At 49.7% G+C, this 20,555-nt stretch overlaps 2 protein-coding genes across 4 annotated transcripts in view; one reads left to right on the top strand and one right to left on the bottom strand.

The window, feature by feature from the left end:
- Window positions 1-154: 154 nt before the first annotated feature.
- LOC144733738 (uncharacterized) overlaps window positions 155-20,555 on the top strand; it is a 28,204-nt gene continuing 7,803 nt past the window's right edge. Inside the window, exons 1-4 of the mRNA XM_078615760.1 lie at window positions 155-305; window positions 3,032-4,588; window positions 11,511-11,583; window positions 13,124-13,403. Of these exons, the coding sequence (XP_078471886.1) occupies window positions 3,048-4,588; window positions 11,511-11,583; window positions 13,124-13,403 (1,894 nt within the window). The 5' untranslated portion in view covers window positions 155-305; window positions 3,032-3,047. The remainder of the gene's footprint in view (window positions 306-3,031; window positions 4,589-11,510; window positions 11,584-13,123; window positions 13,404-20,555) is intronic.
- LOC144733628 (uncharacterized) lies at window positions 11,980-17,927 on the bottom strand. Of its 3 annotated transcripts, XM_078615654.1 has the most exons (3): window positions 17,855-17,927; window positions 17,625-17,746; window positions 11,980-13,417 (listed from the first exon to the last, which is right to left on the bottom strand). In XM_078615654.1, exon 3 carries the CDS (start codon window positions 13,387-13,389, stop codon window positions 12,706-12,708), a length of 684 nt encoding a protein of 227 aa, XP_078471780.1. In that variant the 5' UTR covers window positions 13,390-13,417; window positions 17,625-17,746; window positions 17,855-17,927; the 3' UTR covers window positions 11,980-12,705. The 3 variants fall into 3 exon arrangements, with proteins under 3 accessions (XP_078471780.1, XP_078471779.1, XP_078471781.1); XM_078615653.1 differs by having other exon boundaries at window positions 17,625-17,891; XM_078615655.1 differs by lacking the exons at window positions 17,625-17,746; window positions 17,855-17,927 and adding an exon at window positions 14,511-17,616.

Raw genomic sequence — 20,555 nt, 5'->3', positions numbered from 1 at the left:
AGTGGCGGGCCGCTGGGAGACGCGAGTGACGCCATCCCCCCTACCCGGCGCGTGACGTTATCGATTCTGTGCGGCGGGGGGGGGGGGTCTTTAATACGGAGGAAAACGTCATTTGCTCGCGACTCCGGGTTTCGTGACGTCATGTCACCAATGCCCGGGGGGGGGGTGCTGTGGACACCGTGAATGACGTCACGCTCAGATACAGAGAGCCGAGGCCTCCGTGTAGCGTTGTGAAGTTCAACATCGCCACTGGGAGAGAGACAAAGGCGGCCGGGCGTGGTGCTGGATACCGACCCCCTTCATAGGTACTGCTACTCGCTACTAACAGCAGCACTTGCGACTGCAGCCTGTGTGAGGCTACCTGGGGCATCTTTATCTTTGTGTGCGCGCCTGCTCCTGTGGGGAGCGGTGGTGCAGCGGTTAGCGCTACGAACCCGGCGACCCGAGTTCGATTCCCGCTCACGGCCAACACCACCGGTGACGATTATCTGAACCGGTCCTGGGCCTCCCCTAGGTCGACTCGGCCTCAAATGTGTACCTGCTGCTGTTTGTGTGGTAAACATCGCTAACAGCACTTGCCCCTAAAGTCTGGCAAGGCTACACGGGGAATATTCTTTGGTTATTTCGGTCGATAGAAAATAAAATACAATTTTAAATAATTAAAACACAAGCGGTCATCTTTTCTCGCCGCCTGATGAAGGCTGCTTGTGTTGCGATCGAAACGTCGTGGGTTTTTATTTTATTTTACACGCTCTTTATTAACTCTTCTCTGTCTTTTTTATTTAAAGCTTTCGTTACTGCAGAGATTCATATTCTTGGTTCTTTCGGTAAAGTCACGTAGAAGGGAAATAATAAAAATATAAAACAATAGACAGAGAATATATTATTGGTTCTTTCGGTAAAGTCACGTAGAAGGGAAATAGTAAAAATATAAAAATATATAAAATATAAAAATTAAATCATAAAATATTGTCTGTTATTGTCATATCCTCAAATCTTGTAACTCAATTTTATCCCACTTCCCAATGTGGTATCGACTGCAAACTTGGTATACTTATGTCATACTGATGACAATACTATATTCTATTAAAAAAAAAGTATGTTTAAACATTCATTTTAAAATGTTATGTTTCGGCTTGGGTCTAATTGTCCACGCTCAACTGACGTTGGCTGTAATTGGCCACGATCCCTTACGTTGTGGCAAGCTTCGGGGCCACCTCCTGGAGTTGTGGAGTTCTTCCATTACTAGTACGGTACATTTCATGAACGCGTGTTTAAAAAAAAATATTTTTAAATACTATTTTACACTCTTTCATTTAACTCACTCTGTCTGTTGTTGACGTATCCCCAAATTTAGTAACTAAATTTTAACCCACTTCCCAATGTGGCATCGACTGCAAACTTGGAATACTTATGTCATACTGATGACAACACTATATTTTATCATAAAAAAGAAACATTTTTAAAAAAAAATTTTATATGTTATGTTTCGGCTTGGCTCTAATTGTCCACGCTCAACTGACGTTGGCTGTAATTGGTCAGGGCCACTTCCTGGAGTCGTGGATTTCTTCCATTCATAAAAGCGTGTTTTAAATAAGTTTTTTTAAATACTTACTTTATTTTATTTGTATTTTCTATCTACGTGGCTTTACCGAAAGAACAAAAAAATGTGAATTCCTGCGGTCACGAAAGTTTTAAGTCAAAATCTATGCGAGGGATCTTTTTACATTTTCGTGTCTGCGTATCTGTCCTGTGACCTCCTGCCAGCAGCGAGGCCTGGACACTTCACGTGACGGCCTCAAAGTGCACCTAGCCTGGCACAGGCGCCGTGGTGACGTCACCGCCAAATTGTGGCGAATGGCGGTTCTTGTTGTTGTTGTGTCTGCGCCGGTTTGCAACCTGCAGGCCGGCCCTGCCTACGATCCATCGTGGGTTTAACCTGTAGGCTGAGTCACAGTGTGAGGAACTCACGAATCCTTGAAGGATCTGGACAGGGTCCCTATCATCGGCGAGCTCCTCCAAGGCTACGTTGGCCGGGTCATGTAGCCCGCATGCCTAGCCACCATACGCCCAAGCAGCTTCTGTTTGGCCGGATAGAGGGGGGCTAGAAGGGCGCGGTACGGGCTGGAGATGAGATGGCGCTGATGCGGTACGGGAGGATGTGGAGCTGAATGGACTTGCCGACGACAGGTACCAGTGGTGTCAAGATCGGCCTCTGTGAAGGAGGAGGTTCATTAAGGACGCTGCTACTGGGCAGTTGGAGGCAGTCGCCCTCCAGCAACAACGGAGGGCAGAGGAGCGACACTCACAACAACGAGCAGAGCGCCAGGCGACTTAAACACAGCAAGTTTGCACAGTGGGGGCCATAGGTGGTGGATCTGCCAGTCATCTCAGAATCAGAATCTTTATTTAGACTGCAGGAGGAATCAGATGAGCTATGAAGCTCTTTTCTACAGATGTCCAGTATGGGCATGGGGAGTCAGTGATTTTCAACGGCAAACACACGATACACATAAACACACTATACACAAAAACACGATACACACAAACACGATACACACAAACAAACGATAGGAGTGCAAAATAGAACAAAAGGAAGGCAAGTCGCAAAATGGAAATTCATTGTTTAAGTTCGATTTATCTAGATTGGTCAAGGCAGCAAGAATAACAACAGAACAAGTAGCCAACCGCGCTAATCGGAGGTGCGGGGGAAGGACTACAAATTAAACACAACAACAAGCAGCAGTTCTAAAGAAATTAGTTTGTCAATCTAAAATCTAGATGATGATTTAAAAGTGCATCGTAGCTCCCAATGGCTTTCTGATACCGGAGAGGAAGAGCGTTCCAGACGTCCGCCACAAGCAGCAGCAGCATCTGAAAGCGCCACGCGACGCAGCGACGACCACTTTCTTTGTTCGACGGTTAGCAACCGGTGTCCGTGGTTTCTAGCTTCACGCCTTGTTTGCGATACTTCACAGGGGTGGGGCGAGGGAGATTCATTTTCTTTCGTGTGCCTCACTCTTTGCCGCAGTGCCAAGACAGGAACGATGAACGAGGGAGGAGAGATGAAGATCTACTGCCCGGTCTGCAACTGGGTGGTGATCAGCTTGCCCGCCCTGGAGGACCACATGAAGCAGCACAGGGGCCTGACCGAGTCGGTGCTGTACCAGTGCCCCCACTGCCCGTACAGCACGGACAAAGCAGCCACTCTGATCGGCCACCAGAGGAGCCACGCCGACGAGAAGCTCTACAAGTGCTGGATGTGCGATGAAGTTTTCGCGAATTCGGGAGACTTCTGCTCCCATCAGAGCGTGCACATGAAGCGGGCGCGACGCGGGAAGGCATTCGCCCCACCGCTAGGAGACGTCTCACCGGACGGGAGGATCTGCGCAGACGAGAGGCCCTACTGCTGCAATGTCTGTGGAGAGGATTTCACTCAGTCGCACCACCTCCTCAACCACCAGAGGATCCACACGAGCGAGAAGCCGTACCCGTGCACCGTGTGCGGCAAGGAGTTCACGCGCTCGGACAGCCTCGTCATCCACAGTCGGGTCCACACGGGCCAAAAGCCGTACAGGTGCGCCACGTGTGGCAAGGCATTCAACCAGCCGGGGACGCTCTTCAACCACGAGAAGACCCACGCGGGCGAGAAGCCCTACGGATGCGCGGCGTGCGGGAAGCGATTCGCACAGTCAAGGGTCCTCGTCATACACGCGAGGACCCACACGGGCGAGAAGCCCTACAAGTGCTCCACGTGCGGAAAGTGCTTCGCCCAGTCGGGCAACCTGGGCATCCACAAGCGCACCCACACGGGCGAGAAGCCGTACGCGTGTGACGTGTGCGGCAGCTCGTTCACACAATTGGGCACCCTCCGCGTGCACAAGAGGACGCACGCGGGCGGGAAGGCCTCCTCCGGGTTGGGGAGCCTCCGGTCACGCCGGCAGGTCCGCGCGGGCTCGAGCGCGTCGACGCTGCCAGCCAGTCCTCCCCTCCTTCGCCGCTGCACCCGTGGGAGGGCCGGGCGTCACGAGGGCGCGACTGCCGCTGGGGCGGTCGTGGCGAGCCTCGGGGGTGAGGGTCCCGCGGCGACCCCCGCGGCGACCCCCTCGGCGACCCCCTCGGCGACCCCCTCGGCGACCCCCTCGGCATCGCTAACATCAGAACGTGGAGAGACCCTCAGCTTCGAGACGTGGCCGGGGGTTAAGGTAGAATGCGACGGTGAAGATCCTCCCGCCTCCCTACCGAACATGAAGCGGGAGCACGGAGGGATCGCCAGCTTCGAGACGTGGTCAGGGGTGAAGGTGGAATGCGACGGTGAAGATCCTACTGCCTCCCTGCCGATCATGAAGCAGGAGCGCGGAGAGATCGCCAGCTCCGAGACGTGGCCAGGGGTGAAGGTGGAACATGGCAGGGGGGAGGATTCTTCAGTTCCCCTCTCGATCGTGAAGCAGGAACAAGAAGAAAGCCCTGGCTGTCAGACGCGGCTGGGGTTAAGTTGGCACACGGGAGACCGAGTCTCTGCTTTGGGAACGGATGTTGAGGTCTACGTGGAAAGAGTGAAGGAGGAGGCTCCAAGCAAGCATGTCGAGTGAGAGCGAGTCCTCGACTGGGACCTTTGTTAATTTGGTGGCACGGGTGGAGGATGTGTACTCCACAGGGGGCAGGTCTCGTGGAGCGGAGATTGAACACTCGAGAAGCTGACAGAGAGAAAAATAAATGTTGAGAAAATGCCGCGCGACACATTGGCCGTTCGAAAGCACGAGCGTGTCTGCACGACTGTGAAGGTACACAACGTGGAGGCAATATTTTTTGCTCTGAGAACAGATACACGTGAATTGAAAACTATGTAGACTCTTTGTTTTATTTGACCAGGTAAGGCCCACCACTGAGCCACGTAGCTCTTTTTCAGAAGCGACCTGGCCATCAACGAAGTGGCCTATCATCAGTGGCGGCACTGTGGCGTGCAAAACAAACAGTGCAGGAGCAATACATACATACATACAAATTAATAAATTAGCAATATTTTAAAATACTGTTTTTAAAAACACGCTTTAATGAAATGTACCATACTCGTAATGGCAAAACTCCATGACTTCAGGAAGTGGCCCCGAAGCTTGCCATAACGTAAGGGACCGTGGTGATTTACAGCCAACATCAGTTAAGCGTGGACAATTAGACTCAAGCCGAAACATAACATATAAAAAAGATGGTTTAAAAATATATTTTTTATGATAGAATATGGTATTGTCACCAGTAAGACATAAGTATACGAAGTTTGCAGTCTATACCACATTGGGAAGTGGATTAAAATTTAGTTAAAAGATTTGAGGATACGACAACAACAACAGACAGAGTGAGTTAAATAAAAGTGCGTAAAAATACTATCTAGAATTGAGGTTTTTATGGGTTAGATCGCTTAAATATGAATGTCGTTAAACCCACCACCACCCGAAAGCACATTAGTAAGGTTTGTCAAGTAAACAGAACATGCCAATTCGTTACTAGTGTAATGTCTCTCAGACGACACAAACTGTAGAGGGCTTGCTTTAATTTGAGATTAGCCGACCGTACCCTAGAGCACGCAACCTTTGCAAATGCTCCTCAAATGTGCGACCAAACACAGTGATATCATCTAAGTAAATCAGGCAGGAGTCCCATTGCAGTCCCGCCAGGATCAATTCCATTAGTCTCTGGAATGTGGCAGGCGCTGAATGCAATCCTATTGGGAGACAAATTTGGTAGAGTCCCTGAGGCGTTCGAAATGCAGTTTATGTTCGAGAAGACTCATTCAGGGGTAGTTGCCAAAACCCCAACAGGTCCAATGTTGAAAAGAATCCGAGCGCCCGACAACACGTCCAGGGAATCGTCCATACGTGGAAGCAGATCAGCGTCTGCCACTGAGACTTTGTTCAATTTACGAAAGTCGAAGCAAAACCTTAAACTTCCGTCTGGTTTTTTCACCAACACCACAGGGACTCCCCAAGGGCTGGTTGATAGTGAAATTATATCAGCCGCCAACATTTCCTCCAACGCCTGCTGTACATGTTCCTTTTCTACAGGACTCAAACGATATGAGTTCTGTCGAATAGGAGCTGCGTCGCCCGTATCAATATGGTGTTTCAGCAACGAAGTACGACCAATGTCAAATTTGCTCTTACTGAAAATGTCGGAAAATTCCCTTAGCAAAGATCGCAATCCGTTCCGTTGCGCCTGGGATAAATCAGGATTTCCCACACAATTTATCTGCCCATGTCCCATCTGACTCGGCTCTCTGTTCCACTCCCTGCAGCAGAGATAATAGCCTAAAAACATGGAGGCATCGCGTGAGCTAACACTGTGTACCTGCCTGGACCACAGCTGTTCCCACACCTACATTTAAGACCTGTAGAAATGGCTCTTGGTTCATCCGAAGGATTGTCTGCACACCCACCAGCGTAAGCCCACGGGTCGCTGTTTTGGACGGTGTAAAGAGGACTCCCGCCTCGGCGTCAGCTGATTGAAGCTGCGGTAGCGGAAAGGGACCAATATTTGCGTGCCTGGCGGAATCTATTGATTCCTTTGCCAAGGCCTGAACTGTAACGTTCGCCACAGTATTTTTACATGGGGAATCCAAAAAGAACAATCTTTGCCCTGACGGCATCTCGACACATCCTTGGTCTGTCAGAATCTTTAGGGGCATCCTGCTAAAAAAATCGGTACCCAAGAGGCAAGGCACCGCCAGAATTTTTTAAATCAATACGGGCCCCGACATTTCAATTACCCCACTTCTGACACCAGTTGTAATGATTCTCGGGCGACACGAACTGTAAAGGGCTTTAAACTTAATTTGGAGCTTTCGTGACTGCAGGAATTACTCTTTGGTTCTTTCGGTAAAGTCACGTATAAAGATAAAATAATAAATTAAATACTAGCATACGACGTTTTGATTGCAACACAAGCAATCATCATCAGGTATAAATGAAATAGAAATACAAATCTAGTATACTTAGAAATGTAATGTAATACAACAGAGAGTCGGATAACATAAGTCAACACCCTACCTGGTTGATTACGTTCTTCCTGAGAATGCTAAATTTGAGAGAGAGATAAAACACAGAACCAGAGACATATAGACAGACATATAAGCATATAAGTAATATAAGTAGAGGGCTTTCTTTATTTTGATCGGGCGCTGCACGCAGATAACTTGGCCAGGGATGACACGCAGATCACTTGGGACAGGGATGACACACAACTCGCGACGCGAAGATAGCGACGATGTGAAGACAGCGGCGACGCGAAGACAGCGATGACCCCGATCCCACGGCAGCCCCGAACCTTGCTCGTCGCCTCCTTTTATGCTTGGCGTGGCCCTGACTCCGCCCCAGGCCATGGCCCCGTTCCCGAACTTCCCTGGCGATTCCCCCTTGTGACAACTCGCCCCCTATTATTTATCAACCCTGTAATTTCTGCTCGTGACCACTAGTCCACGCACTGTCTTTGCACCTGCACTGTCTCCACAGACGTACTGTCTCCACACACGCACTGTCTCTACACTAGTACACCACACGGGTGTGTTGGAGAGTAAATCCACATTCACAATCTGATTACGACGTTTCGCCAGTAATTACGAGCATCATCAGACGACAGCCATATTTGTGGAGAAATCCTGTTTCGTTCCTAGATCCCTCTGCCCTTCTGTGCGTACCTCCTTCCCGGCTGCGTTCCTGCGGTGAGCAGGCATTTTCTGTGTCTGCGCCTCGGTCGTGGAATTCTCTACCATGGAAAATTCGTTTAACCGACAATGTAGATGAAACCATATCTTAAGTCAGTTTATTCGATGTAGCTCTCATCTTCTCTTGGCCTTTCCTTAAGCTTAATCTTACAAGGCGCTTTGAGACAGTGGAAAGCGCCTTTCAAATAAATTACCGACATTTATATTTGCGCAATCTAACAAAAAAAACTCATGGATATTGGTCGCGAAAGCCAACGTGTTAAAATGAAAATACTGCACGTCTATACATCACCCCATGATGCAGAGCCTGAGAGATGAGTGTTAAGTATGGTGCAGTAAATGCGATAAGTTTTTGTCTATTTGTATTGTTTCTTTATGCCAACTTCATATAATAAACGAATATAAAACACGGAAAAAAACAACACCTACAAACATGTCGAACAATAATGTGCAAAAATAAGTTATTTTAGACAATGATGACGATTTAGTGATTGTCCGATGTTTTTGAAAATCTGGCGCCTCCTCCCCCAACCCCGCAAGCCGGTGCAGTTTTCAAGTGTTTGCGTTTTAAGTAACTGTTACTCAAATATATACAGCACAGATACTCCTCTACTTATGAACATTCGACTTATGAACTTTCAGAGATTGGAACAAACCCGGTCCGGTGCGTCCAGTTGCCTGTTCAGACCGAGAGTCGTAAGTTCAACCGCCCCGCTCATTAGATGGCGGTGGTGGCATCTACATCTGCAGAACCTGAAGAACCAGTGGCATGCCATCTGTAGAACGAGAAGAACCAGTAGCATCTACATCTGCAGAACTTAAAGAACCAGTGTCATCTACGTCTGAAGAACGTTAAGAATTAGTGGCATCTACATCTGCAGAACGTAAAGAACCAGTGGCATCTACATCTCAAGAACTTGAAGAACCACTGGCACTATGTCTGCAGAACATGAAGAACCAGTTGCATCTACATCTGCAGAACATGAAGGACCAGTGACATCTACATCTGCAGAACATGAAGGACCAGTGACATCTCCATCTGCAGAACAGGCATCTACAGGAGAGCACACAACTTTCAAAGACATTCCCCGTGTTTAGTGTACACGCCGTACAACACGTTTGGAATCGACAAGAGTAAAGTGGGGACTTACTAACAAAGCAACTTACCTCTGGAACATAACTCATTTGTAAGTAAAGAAGTCGCTGTATAGGGTATATATATGTGTGTGTGTACACGGGGTATATATGTGTGTGTACACGGTGTATATATGTGTGTGTACAGGGTGTGTTTGTGTGTGTTTGTGTTTGGAGCCATTGAAGAGGGTTCTACAATGTCTTCTTCGTTCTTTCGGTAAAGTCACGTAGAAGGGAAATAATAAAAATAAAACATAATAAAATAATTCTCACGACGTTTCGGCCACAACGCAAGCAGCCGTCCTCAGGTGAAGAACAGGTCTGTCATTCAGACGCTGTCTTTCCGACATACCTGTTCTTCACCTGAGGACGGCTGCTTGCGTTGTGGCCGAAACGTCGTGAGAATTATTTAATGTTTAATTTTTATTATTTTATTATTTCCCTTCTACGTGACTTTACCGAAAGAACTAAGAAGATGAATCCCTGCAGTCACGAAAGCTTTAAATCGAAAGGTTCTACAATGGTCACACAGTGCTTGGCTACAACTAAACCGCGATACCCTCGTTGCTGATCTCGTCAAGGAGCTATAAACCATCGCCACGCGACACTCCGGTGGTCATACTCGTAGCAGTAGCAGCAGCGGCAGTAGCAGCAGCGGCAGCAGCAGCAACAGCAGCGGCGGCGGTAGCGGCGGCGGTGGTGGCGGCGGCGGCAGCAGCAGCGGCTTCGGGCTCAGCCGTCGAATCAAAGGCAGCAGCCACCGCATCATGGCTGCGCGACACTTTCCCATATGCTTCCGCGGCCGTCTGGAACACTCTCTTTCCAATATTAGGAAAACGATGAGAGCTATGCGTCATCGCCTAGATTGATAAACTCATTTCTTTGGAAGCTGCTGCTTGTTGTTGTGGTGTTTAGTTTGTTGTCCTTCCCCATCCCCCGAACCTCCTATAACACTGGTCAACAACAAAAAAACATTTTTTTCTGGCCTGTACTTTTGCAGCTGTTTTAGACTAATTTCAGGGTGCTGATTCCAAATCTGATCTCAGATTTGCTCTATCACATCTCATTTTATGCTATCGGCATACCCTATTTTCATTGATTTTACCCGAAATTAACTCTGTCACTTATGGTTGCAAGTTGTTGCGAGTCCGTGACTGCTTTAGTGTTAAACTATGGCGCTGTATTTTTAGGATAGTGTGTTTATAATATAATTTTATGTAGATATCCACATTTATTTAATATTTATCTTCTGCCGTTCTTATTGAAAATGCACTATTTTATATCTCAAAAACCTGATTTGATAAACAAAAACTGATGCCAGATTTGGAATCAGCACCCCAAAATTACCTTAAACCCGTTGGAATACATTATGCCAGAATAAGTGTGTTGACCAGTGTTATCAACGGTCGGCTATGTGCGGTGCGAAGGGAAGTTCAACGTACGTAGGTAAATCTGTTCAGACCTGAACGTTATTATCCGTCTTCATCTTCCCGCTTCACAATCGAGAGGGGAAATGAATAAACTTTCAGAGTCAGAATCGTTACTCATCCAGGGGCAATCCGATGAGCTATGAAGCTCTTTGTCACAGATGTCCAGTAGGGGCACGGGGGATCGCAAAGTTACAACAACAAAGTACAAAACACGATAGGAGTGCAAAGTATAGGAAAGGTAAATAAATTACTTAAAAACTATTTTTTATTGTTACCAGGTAAGGCCCCTACTGAGCTATGTAGAAGCTCTTTTTCAGAAGTGACCTGGGCCATCACAAATGATAGCAGCGCAACCAGGTGGCTGACATCATCATCACGTGGAAATGTATAGCAGCAGCTATGCATGTCCACATCATGCGTGGTGATGTTGATTCTCAATGTGGAGGGGAAAAACCGGAGGACCCGGAGAAAAATCCACGCGACCACGGGAGAGAGCGAGAGACATGCAAACTCCAAATATACAACAGGCGTCAGGGTCGGGATCGAACCCACGACCTGCGATGATCCCAATGCTGCTGTATATTTGGAGTCTGCGTCTCTCTCCCCATGGTCGCGTCGATTTTTCTCTGGGTCTTGTTTTTTTCCACACTGTGATGATGATATGTTGAGCTGGTATAATTTGTGATTGCCCAGGTCGCTTCTGAAAGAGAGTTCCTACATAGCTCAGTGGGGCCTTACCTAGTAGCAATAACCAAAAATAGTTGAGTTCATACCAGGCGAGGGAGGTTAACATCTCGCCACAGCGGCAGATCTGGGGAGGGGGGGGGGGTGGTGGGGGACTCGGGGTCAGGAATTTATGACATCGACAAACGGCACTAAAATACAAACCTCTCTCCCGTGGTTCCATCAAAACGGCCGGAGTTTCATTCCAACTCCAAATTCACGGCCACGAAGGCCACACGAGGGGGGGTAGGGGTGGGTGGGTGATGGGGGAGCGTCCTCTGTCGTTGCCGCCACCGACGACGCCGCCATCGCCTTCACTGCTGCCGGCCGCGTTTCAAAGCCGGAGGAGGTGGTGGTGGGGGCGGTGGGGGGGGCGTTTCTGTTGGGGCCGCTGGCCCCCGCAGTCCCTCCTGGCTGCTCAAATATGTGGGGGCCGTTGGCCCCCGGGGTCTCTCCCTCACGCATCCCCTATTCCGTTCGCGTTGCCACACCGCCCTAATACCCGCTAGGGTGTCGCCGGCATTCGAACGCGAAGCCCCTACTCATCCAGCCTCACGCAGCGCTCCCCCGCTGCGAGCATACGTACGCACAGCATGATCAATCAAACGCCATACACCGTTACGTACAGCTCTCGCACGCTGCGAGCGTGTGCCCGTCTACCGCCCTGTGCAGCACTCGTCTCCACGTCGAGTACCCACGTTACCAATCGCGCACCTGTATCATACACGGAGCGAACGTACGCACACCCACACACGCAGCTCCGTGCACTCCAACTCAACACTGACTACTCACGTTATGATCGCGCACCTGTATCATACACGGAGTGAACGTACGCGCACACACGCAGCTCCACTCGCGACACCCACTCTCGCGCCGCTCTGCGCAGCGCTCTGCGCAGCGCTCCCACGAGGCGAGCCACTGTATACGCAGCACCACACGCGTTCACACTTCTCAACGAGATCACACGAGGCCACGATCAGCTATTAATGATTTATTGTCTGCTACCTGGGACTGGTTGTTGAGTCAGTATGAATCGACGAGGCTGGCCTACGCTGATACCTTTATGCCTATTCCCGATTTATCTGCTTATGATCCTAATGCACCTTCTTACTCACGGTTAGGTGCCCACGGAGGTCCGTTGATCCCGTGCTCGCAGCGTACCTCGATGCGTCGCACGGACGTCCGGGTCGCTGGGCTGGAGAGCGTCTCGTGGCCTGATCCTGGAGCAAGAGAGAGATCTCCCGTTTTCGCCCCCTTTTTATCGTCCCTACATCAAAGGGATGCTGCTCCGCCTGTCGTCGCCCCCTCCCAGTTTTTCTTTAACAATGGGCGCGCGCGCCCGTCAGGGCGCGTGCGGCGGTTCTGGGCGCCTTTGCTATGCTAATCAGATGCACTGCATGTTGCGGCGTTTATTCTAATTATGCTCCTCCATAACAATGCTTATGCCCCTCTGCCGGCCCCGTCGATACGTGCGTGTGTGGGGTGTGTGTGGTGCGTTTCACCCGCGGTGGCCGAGTGGCCCCTCGCTGCGACCTTGCCGGTCGCAGCACCGCACAGTAGCATCGGGGGAGGTTGTCCAATTCCCTGGTCACCGGAAACCGTGAAAGTTATCCCGATAAGGGCTTCTCGGATTAAAACCGGTCGGCCAGGTGACCTCCCCTCGGAGCTCTATGGGGGGGGGGGGGGAAATGCGTGCGGGTGTGTTTATGTGAGGTGAGGTGAGGGGGACGCGGGGTTGGCTCCGTCGCTTGGTGGTGGCGAGGTCGTAGATGGGGCGCCTGCTGGCGGCGGCATCACATTTCTCTTCGCCTGCCTCGCTCCGGTGGAGAAAGAGTGGTCGCCACCGGACGTCCGCCGTCTTCTCGGTTCGCCTCCTCCGCCTCCGTTTCCGCGGGGAGCGGGAGCGTCGAACGTCTGAGCCGAGGCACCCTCCGGTTTGCCACTGGACGGGGGTCGCGACGGCAAGCCGTGGACGTTCTGGTGAATGTGAAGGGCCCTGGAGTCTGCAAACTCCTTGCCGCACGCGGCGCACCGACACGCCCTGCCACCCTCGTGAACCCGCCGGTGGGCAGCGAGGGTGTCCGACCGGGCGAATATCTTGCCGCACTCGGCGCACATGTAGGGTATCTCCTCGGCGTGCGCCGCCCGGTGCTCGCGGAAGACCTCGGCGTCGATGAACACTTTGCCGCACTCGGCGCACTTGTGCGACTCGCGCGCGTCGTGCGTCGCCTGGTGGCCGATGAACACGCTCAGCTTGTACGTTTTGAACGGGCAGTGGGGGCACCGGAACAGAGCGGGCTCCGTCCACCCCTTGTGCCGCTTCATGTGGTCGTCCAGGGCGGGCAGGTTGACCACGAGCCACTTGCAGATCGGGCAGAAGAACTTCATCTCCGCTCCGTTCCGTTCCGCGTCGGCACTGGGGCACGCAAGGGCAAAGCATCAATCATAACATGGAAAATTGTGTGACGCGCCGCCGCACGATATCCATTCACAGGTGAACCGCTACACCTCGCTGATGATCTGAGGAGCATGAACCGTTACGTAAACTCTCCAACCGTCATCCTCGTAGCAGCAGCGGCGCATTGTTGCGCGGCGCTTTGAGATCCGCTTCTTCTGCGGCCGTCTGGAACGCTCTTCCCTTCCGATATTAGGAAGCCACTGGGAACTATGATGCACTTTTAAATCATCATCTCGATTGACAAATTCACTTCTTTAGAACTGCTTTTTGTGTTTCGTTTGTTGTCCTTTCCCCGCACCTGCGATTAGCACAGTTGGCTGCGTCGTGGCGAGATGTTAACTACCTCTGCTGGTATACAGGTCTTGGGTTCGATCCCGACCCTGATACCTGTATATTTGGAGTTTGCGTGTCTCTCTCCCCATGATTGCGTGGATTTTTCTCCAGGTCCTCCGGTTTTTCCCTCCATATTTAGAATCAACATCACCACGCGTTCAGAGTACAGTATTTGGCTGCTCTAAATTGTCATACTATGATAAGCCACTTTGTTGAGTTGCTATAATTTGTGATGCCCAGGTCGCTTCTGAAAAAGAGCTCCTACATAGCTCAGTGCTGGGGCCTTACCTGGTAACAATAATAAATTGTTTACTTTTGGCAAGGTACGGTGCAAAATAATTTCAACGTACACACATACATAGAGTAGTGAGGAACCAAACATAAGCGGGGAAGGCAGCAGTCCAGCGTTGAGCCAAAAATATTTTCCCAAGCTCTGCGGTCCTTTATATAATAAGGTGTTATCAGCCAAGTCATGAGAGCTCATACGTGGGTGGAAACTGAAGCATCCGGAGAAAAACCCACGCATACGATGGAGTAGCGCCACCCCACAACAGACGGAACAGATGGAGATTAGTCCACACACTCTGCTACTGTACCGCCTTATCCCGGCAGAGCTAGGCGGTACAGCTCCTCCTCAACCGCCACCCACGGGTAGAAGGGAGTGAGATGGAACAGATGGAGATTAGTCCACACACTCTGCTGCTGTGCCACCTTCTACCTGGCAAAGCCAGTGGGTACGGCTCCTCCTCAACCTCCACCCACGGGTGAGAGCCTGGGCAGGTGAGAGGCTGTGCAGGTGAGAGGCTGGGCAGGTGAGAGGCTGGACAGGTGAGAGGCTGGGCAGGTGAGAGCCTGTGCAGTTGAGAGGCTGAACAGGTGAGAGGCTGGGCAGGTGAGCCTGGGCAGGTGAGAGACTGGGCAGGTGAGAGGCTGGGCAGGTGAAAGTCCCCCGTATGACCTTAACAGGCAAGTAAGTTGCTGTTAGCGATTAGCGGCCAATGAAGGCTGGCATCATGGCACACGAGGGGGTGGGTGGCCAGCACCACTCCCGGCCGCCTTTCTCTCCCCAGTGGTGATGTTTACTACACACCGCACCAGGTTACACAGACACACAGATGGACACAGATTTACACACCCCAGAGACACAGACTAAGATACACAGACTAAGACACAGACTAAGACACAGACACACATACACGGATGGAAACAGATTGACATACACCCAGAGACACAGACGGATACAGACACAGATGGCCACAGATTGTCACACAGCAAGGCCGTAATTATAATATATATTGGGGGGGACACATCCCCCTATATTCAAATATGCTCAAAATGTCCCCCCCAATATATTGCTATAAAATAGATTTCTGTTTATATTATAGTGGTTTATTGTTGTACTTTATTAATCCCTAATCTCTGCCATTACATACAATGAAACAAGAAAAGGTAAAAAATAAAAAACAGAGCAATGTAATACAATACACTATTAGACATTATACAAAATAAAATAAAAAGTCCATCCCATGTGTTAGTGAATTGTTTTACCGGTAGGAACGAAGTGGACCAGCCTACAATAGATTATATCGTCCGTCCGACCGTCCGTCCGACCGTGTAGCAACATCGCCCCCTACTGCAAACACTTGGCATGACCCTACAAAAACCTTTAGACTCAGTGACGCTTTCCTGGCTAAACAAGTGTAACATTCCCTTATAATTCCCTCAGATAGCTTTTAATTAAAACATTTAAATTAATGAGGCTTTCCTGGCTAAACAAGTGTAACATTCCCTTATAATTCCCTGAGATAGCTTTTAATTAAAACTTTTAAATTCAAATTTTACTCACAGCGCCCTAAAGCCTACAGCTAGGCCTAAAGCCTCGAACTACGCCTATCACTCTCCCTTCATATCGTACCCCCGCGTGTGTGCAAGGGAGTTAATGTTTAACAATGTTACATTCCCTGATGCTTTTAAATAGAAACATTTAAATTTAAAGCTTTTACATAAATAATAAAAACATTTAATTTTAAAATTAACTCACGGCGGCCTAAAGCCTACAGCTAGGCCTAAAGCCTAGAACTAGGCCTCAACCTCTCCCTTTGTATCGTACCCCCGTGTGTGTGAAAGGGAGTTAATGTTTTACAATGTTACATTCCCTGATGTTTTTAAATAGAAACATTTACATTTAAAGCTTTTACATAAATAATTCAAGCATTTAAATTACAAATTAACTCACAGCGGCCTAACGCCTACAGCTAGGCCTAAAGCCTAGAATTAGGCCTCACACTCTCCCTTCGTATCGTCCGATTCGGTGTAGCAACATCGCCCCCTACTGCAAACACTTGGCAGGACCCTACAAAAACCTTTAGACTCAGTGGGGCTTTCCTGGCTAAACAAGTGTAATAATCCATTATGTTTATATTCTTTGGTTATTCGTTCCTACCAGCCCACCCCGCAGGGTCCTATTACTGGTAGGAACGAAGTGGACCAGACCACCAATAGATTAATGTGTCCGTCCGTCCGTGTATCAACATCGCCCCCTACTGCAAACACTTGGCATGACCCTGTCCGACAAGATGGCCGCCCGCTCCCCCTGCGATGTGAATTAAACAAGATGGCCGTCGCTTCCGGCGCATCACGGCAAAACTTTAAACTTCGCTTCAAAATTACTTTACTGAAACGCAGCACGTTTATTTAAAAAAATACTTTACTGAAACGCAGCACGTTTTTTTAACACAGAGACAAGAAACTTTTATTAACACAGAGACGAGATACATTTAATCGCCTTATTTGTGCACGAAAAGCGCGGCTTCGCGAGGCCTAGTGCAGAGGCTTCGCGAGGCCTAGTGCAGAAGGCTTCGCTAAGTCTACTGCAGAGAAGGCTTCGCAAGGCCTAGTGCAGTAGGCTTCGCGAGGCCTAATGCGGCAGGCTTCGCGAGGTTTCGCGAGGCCTAGTGCGGCAGGCTTCGCGAGGCCTAGTGCGGGAGGCTTATTAACACAGAGACGAGATACATTTAATCGCCTTATTTGTGCACGATAATTTTTTCTTTAACTCCTCTATACCCGGTCGATATCCCTGTACCGGTACTAAGTATTATTCCTACCAGCCCACCCCGCAGGGTCCTGTTAATATTTTAGGCAGGAAATTCGTTTTCAAATTTAGATTTTTTTTTTCTGGGGGAGGGGGACCCCCAGACCCCCTGGAAGATTTGGTCCCCCCAATGTTGACTCCATGGCTACGGCCTTGTCACACAGACGAATACAGAGACACAAATGGCCACAGATTGACACACAGACATACAGACACACAGATGGCCACAGATTGACACACACAGACGGACACACACAGATGGCCACAGTTTGACACACAGACAGATTGACACAGATCGATACAGACAGACACACACAGATGGCCACTGATCGAAACACACAGATGGCCACAGATTGACAGACACAGACGGATACAGACACATACACAGATGGCCACAGATTGACACACACACAGACGGATACAGACACACACACAGATTGGAACAGAGACGCAGACCGATACAGACAGACACACACAGATGGCCACAGATTAACACACAGACGGACACGCACAGATAGCCACAGATTGACACACACACAGATGGATACAGACACACACACAGATTGGAACAGAGACGCAGACCGATACAGACACAGATGACCACAGATTAACAGACACAGATGGATACAGACAGACACACACAGATGGCCACAGATTGACACACACAACAACAACAACAACCGCCATTCGCCACTAAGTGGCGGTGACGTCACCACGACGCTTGTGCCAGGCCAAGTGTACCTTGAGGCCACGTGAAGTGTCGAACGCCCGCTGGCAGGAGGTCACGGGGCAGACCCAGGTGCCACGGGTCGACTGACCGAGATGACAGAGATGACTGGCTGATGCACCACCTGTGCCCCCTACTGTACACACAGACCGATACAGACACACACACACGGATGGCCACAGATTGACAGACACACAGACACGGGTGAAGATTCTCCCACAGCGACACAAAGACGCGGACTCACGCAGACTCGGGCGACTTGGTCGTGACGTCAGCATTTCCTGCTCGCCGTGACGTCACGTCTCTCTCCAACCCACCAGGCGCCCGCCGCGGGAACGTCTCCCCCCCACCACCACTTGGTGCAGTGTTGAGTCTATGGGCAGTGTTGAGTCTATGGGCAGTGTTGAGTCTATGGGTAGTGTTGAGTCTATGGGTAGTGTTGAGTCTATGGTGCAGTGTTGAGTCTATGGGCAGTGTTGAGTCTATGGGTAGTGTTGAGTCAATGGGTAGTCATCTTCTTGGTTCTTTCGGTAAAGTCACGTAGAATGGAAATAATAAAAATAAAACATAATACAATTATTCTCACGACGTTTCGGCCACAACGCAAGCAGCCGTGACGTCACGTCACTTCGTCCTCCACAGCTCGTGACATCATCACCCCCACCGGTCGTGACGTCACGCCGGCGTTGCTTGCTGCCACTTTTCCTCCCCCCCACGTCATTCGCACGCGACGGAAGGAAGCCGACGGAGAAGGAGCGGAGGCCGTGAGTGAGAGAGACCGTGGGTGAGAGAGACCGTGGGGGAGAGAGACCGTGGGTGAGAGACCGTGGGGAGAGGCCGTGGGAGAGAGAGGGAGAGACCGTGGTGGAGAGGCCGTGGTGGAGAGACCGTGGGTGAGAGACCGTGGGAGAGAGACCGTGGGAGAGTGACGGTGGGGGAGAGACCGTGGGGAGAGGCCGTGGGAGAGAGAGGGAGAGACCGTGGTGGAGAGGCCGTGGTGGAGAGACCGTGGGAGAGAGACCGTGGGGGAGAGACCGTGGGCGAGAGACCGTGAGTAATAGAGAGAGAGAGATCGTGGGAGATTGTGAGAGGGAGATTGTGAGTTGGAGATTGTGAGTGGGAGATTGTGAGTGGGAGATTGTGAGTGGGAGATTGTCAGAGGGAGATTGTCAGAGGGAGATTGTGAGTGGGAGATCGTGAGTGGGAGATCGTGAGATGGAGATCATGAGATGGAGATCGTGAACATGAGATACTTCTGCGCCGATTTTAGACTTGCAGGCCGGCCCTGCCTACAATCCATCGTGGGTTTAACATGTAGGCTGAGTCGCAGTGTGAGGAGCTTACAAATCCTTGAAAGATCTGTACAGGGTCCTTATCAATCTTGATTTGAAGCTTTCTTGACTGCAGGAATCCATACTCTTTGGTTCTTTCGGTAAAATCACGTAGGTAGACAAAATAATAGATCACGACGTTTCGATCACAACGCAAGCGACCGTCATCAGGTGAGAGGGATATCGGGTCGTGACGTCACGTCTCTTTCCAACCCACCAGGTTTATTTGAACAGTGAGAGACAGAATAACAACAACCAAATCCAGAAAAACGCATGTCAAAAATGTTATAAATTGATTTGCATTTTAATGAGGGACGTTTCTTGTAGTTGGTCACCAGGTTTGCACACATCTCAGGAGGGATTTTGTCCCACTCGTCTTTGCAGATCTTCTCCAAGTCATTAAGGATTCGAGGCTGACGTTTGGCAACTCGAACCTTCAGCTCCCTCCACAGATTTTCTATGTGATTAAGGTCTGGAGACTGGCTAGGCCACTCCAGGACCTTAATGTGCTTCTTCTTGAGCCACTCCTTTATTGCCTTGGCCGTGTGTTTTGGGTCATTGTCATGCTGGAATACCCATCCACTACCCATTTTCAATGCCCTGGCTGAGGGAAGGAGGTTCTCACCCAAGATTTGACGGTTCATCGTCCCTTTGATGCGGTGAAGTTGTCCTGTCCCCTTAGAAAAACACCCCCAAAGCATAATGTTTTCACCTCCATGTTTGACGGTGGGGATGGTGTTCTTGGGGTCATAGGCAGCATTCCGCCTCCTCCAAACACTGCAAGTTGAGTTGATGCCAAAGAGCTCCATTTTGGTCTCATCTGACCACAACACTTTCACCCAGTTATCCTCTGCATCATTCAGATGTTCATTGGCAAACTTCAGACGGGCATGTATATGTGCTTTTTTGAGCAGGGGGACCTTGCGGGCGCTGCAGGATTTCAGTCCTTCACGGCGTAGTGTGTTACCAACTGTTTTCTTGGTGACTATGGTCCCAGCTGCCTTGAGATCATTGACAAGATCCTTCCGTGTAGTTCTGGGCTGATTCCTCACCGTTCTCATGATCATTGCAACTCTACGAGGTGAGATCTTGCATGGAGCCCCAGGCCGAGGGAGATTGACAGTTCTTGTGTTTCTTCCTTTTGCGAATAATCGCACCAACTGTTGTCACCTCACCAAGCTGCTTGGCGATGGTATTGTAGCCCATTCCAGCCTTGTGTAGGTCTACAATCTTGTCCCTGACATCCTTGGAGAGCTCTTTGGTCTTGGCCATGGTGGAGAAGTTGGAATTTGATTGATTGATTGCTTCTGTGAACAAATGTCTTTTATACAGGTAACAAGCTGAGATCAGGAGCACTCCCTTTAAGAGTGTGCTCCTAATCTCAGCTCGTTACCTGTATAAAAGACAACTGGGAGCCAGAAATCTTTTTGATTGAGAGGGGGTCAAATACTTATTTCCCTCATTAAAATGCAAATCAATTTATAACATTTTTGACATTCATTTTTCTGAATTTTTTTGTTGTTATTCTGTCTCTCACTGTTCAAATACACCTACCATTAAAATTATAGACTGATCATTTCTTTGTCAGTGGGCAAACGTACAAAATCAGCATGG

The sequence above is a fragment of the Lampetra planeri genome, chromosome 48, assembly GCF_965212315.1.
Source record: "Lampetra planeri chromosome 48, kcLamPlan1.2.h2, whole genome shotgun sequence".
NCBI lineage: Eukaryota > Metazoa > Chordata > Hyperoartia > Petromyzontiformes > Petromyzontidae > Lampetra > Lampetra planeri.
This window is presented reverse-complemented; position numbering and strand designations above follow the sequence as displayed.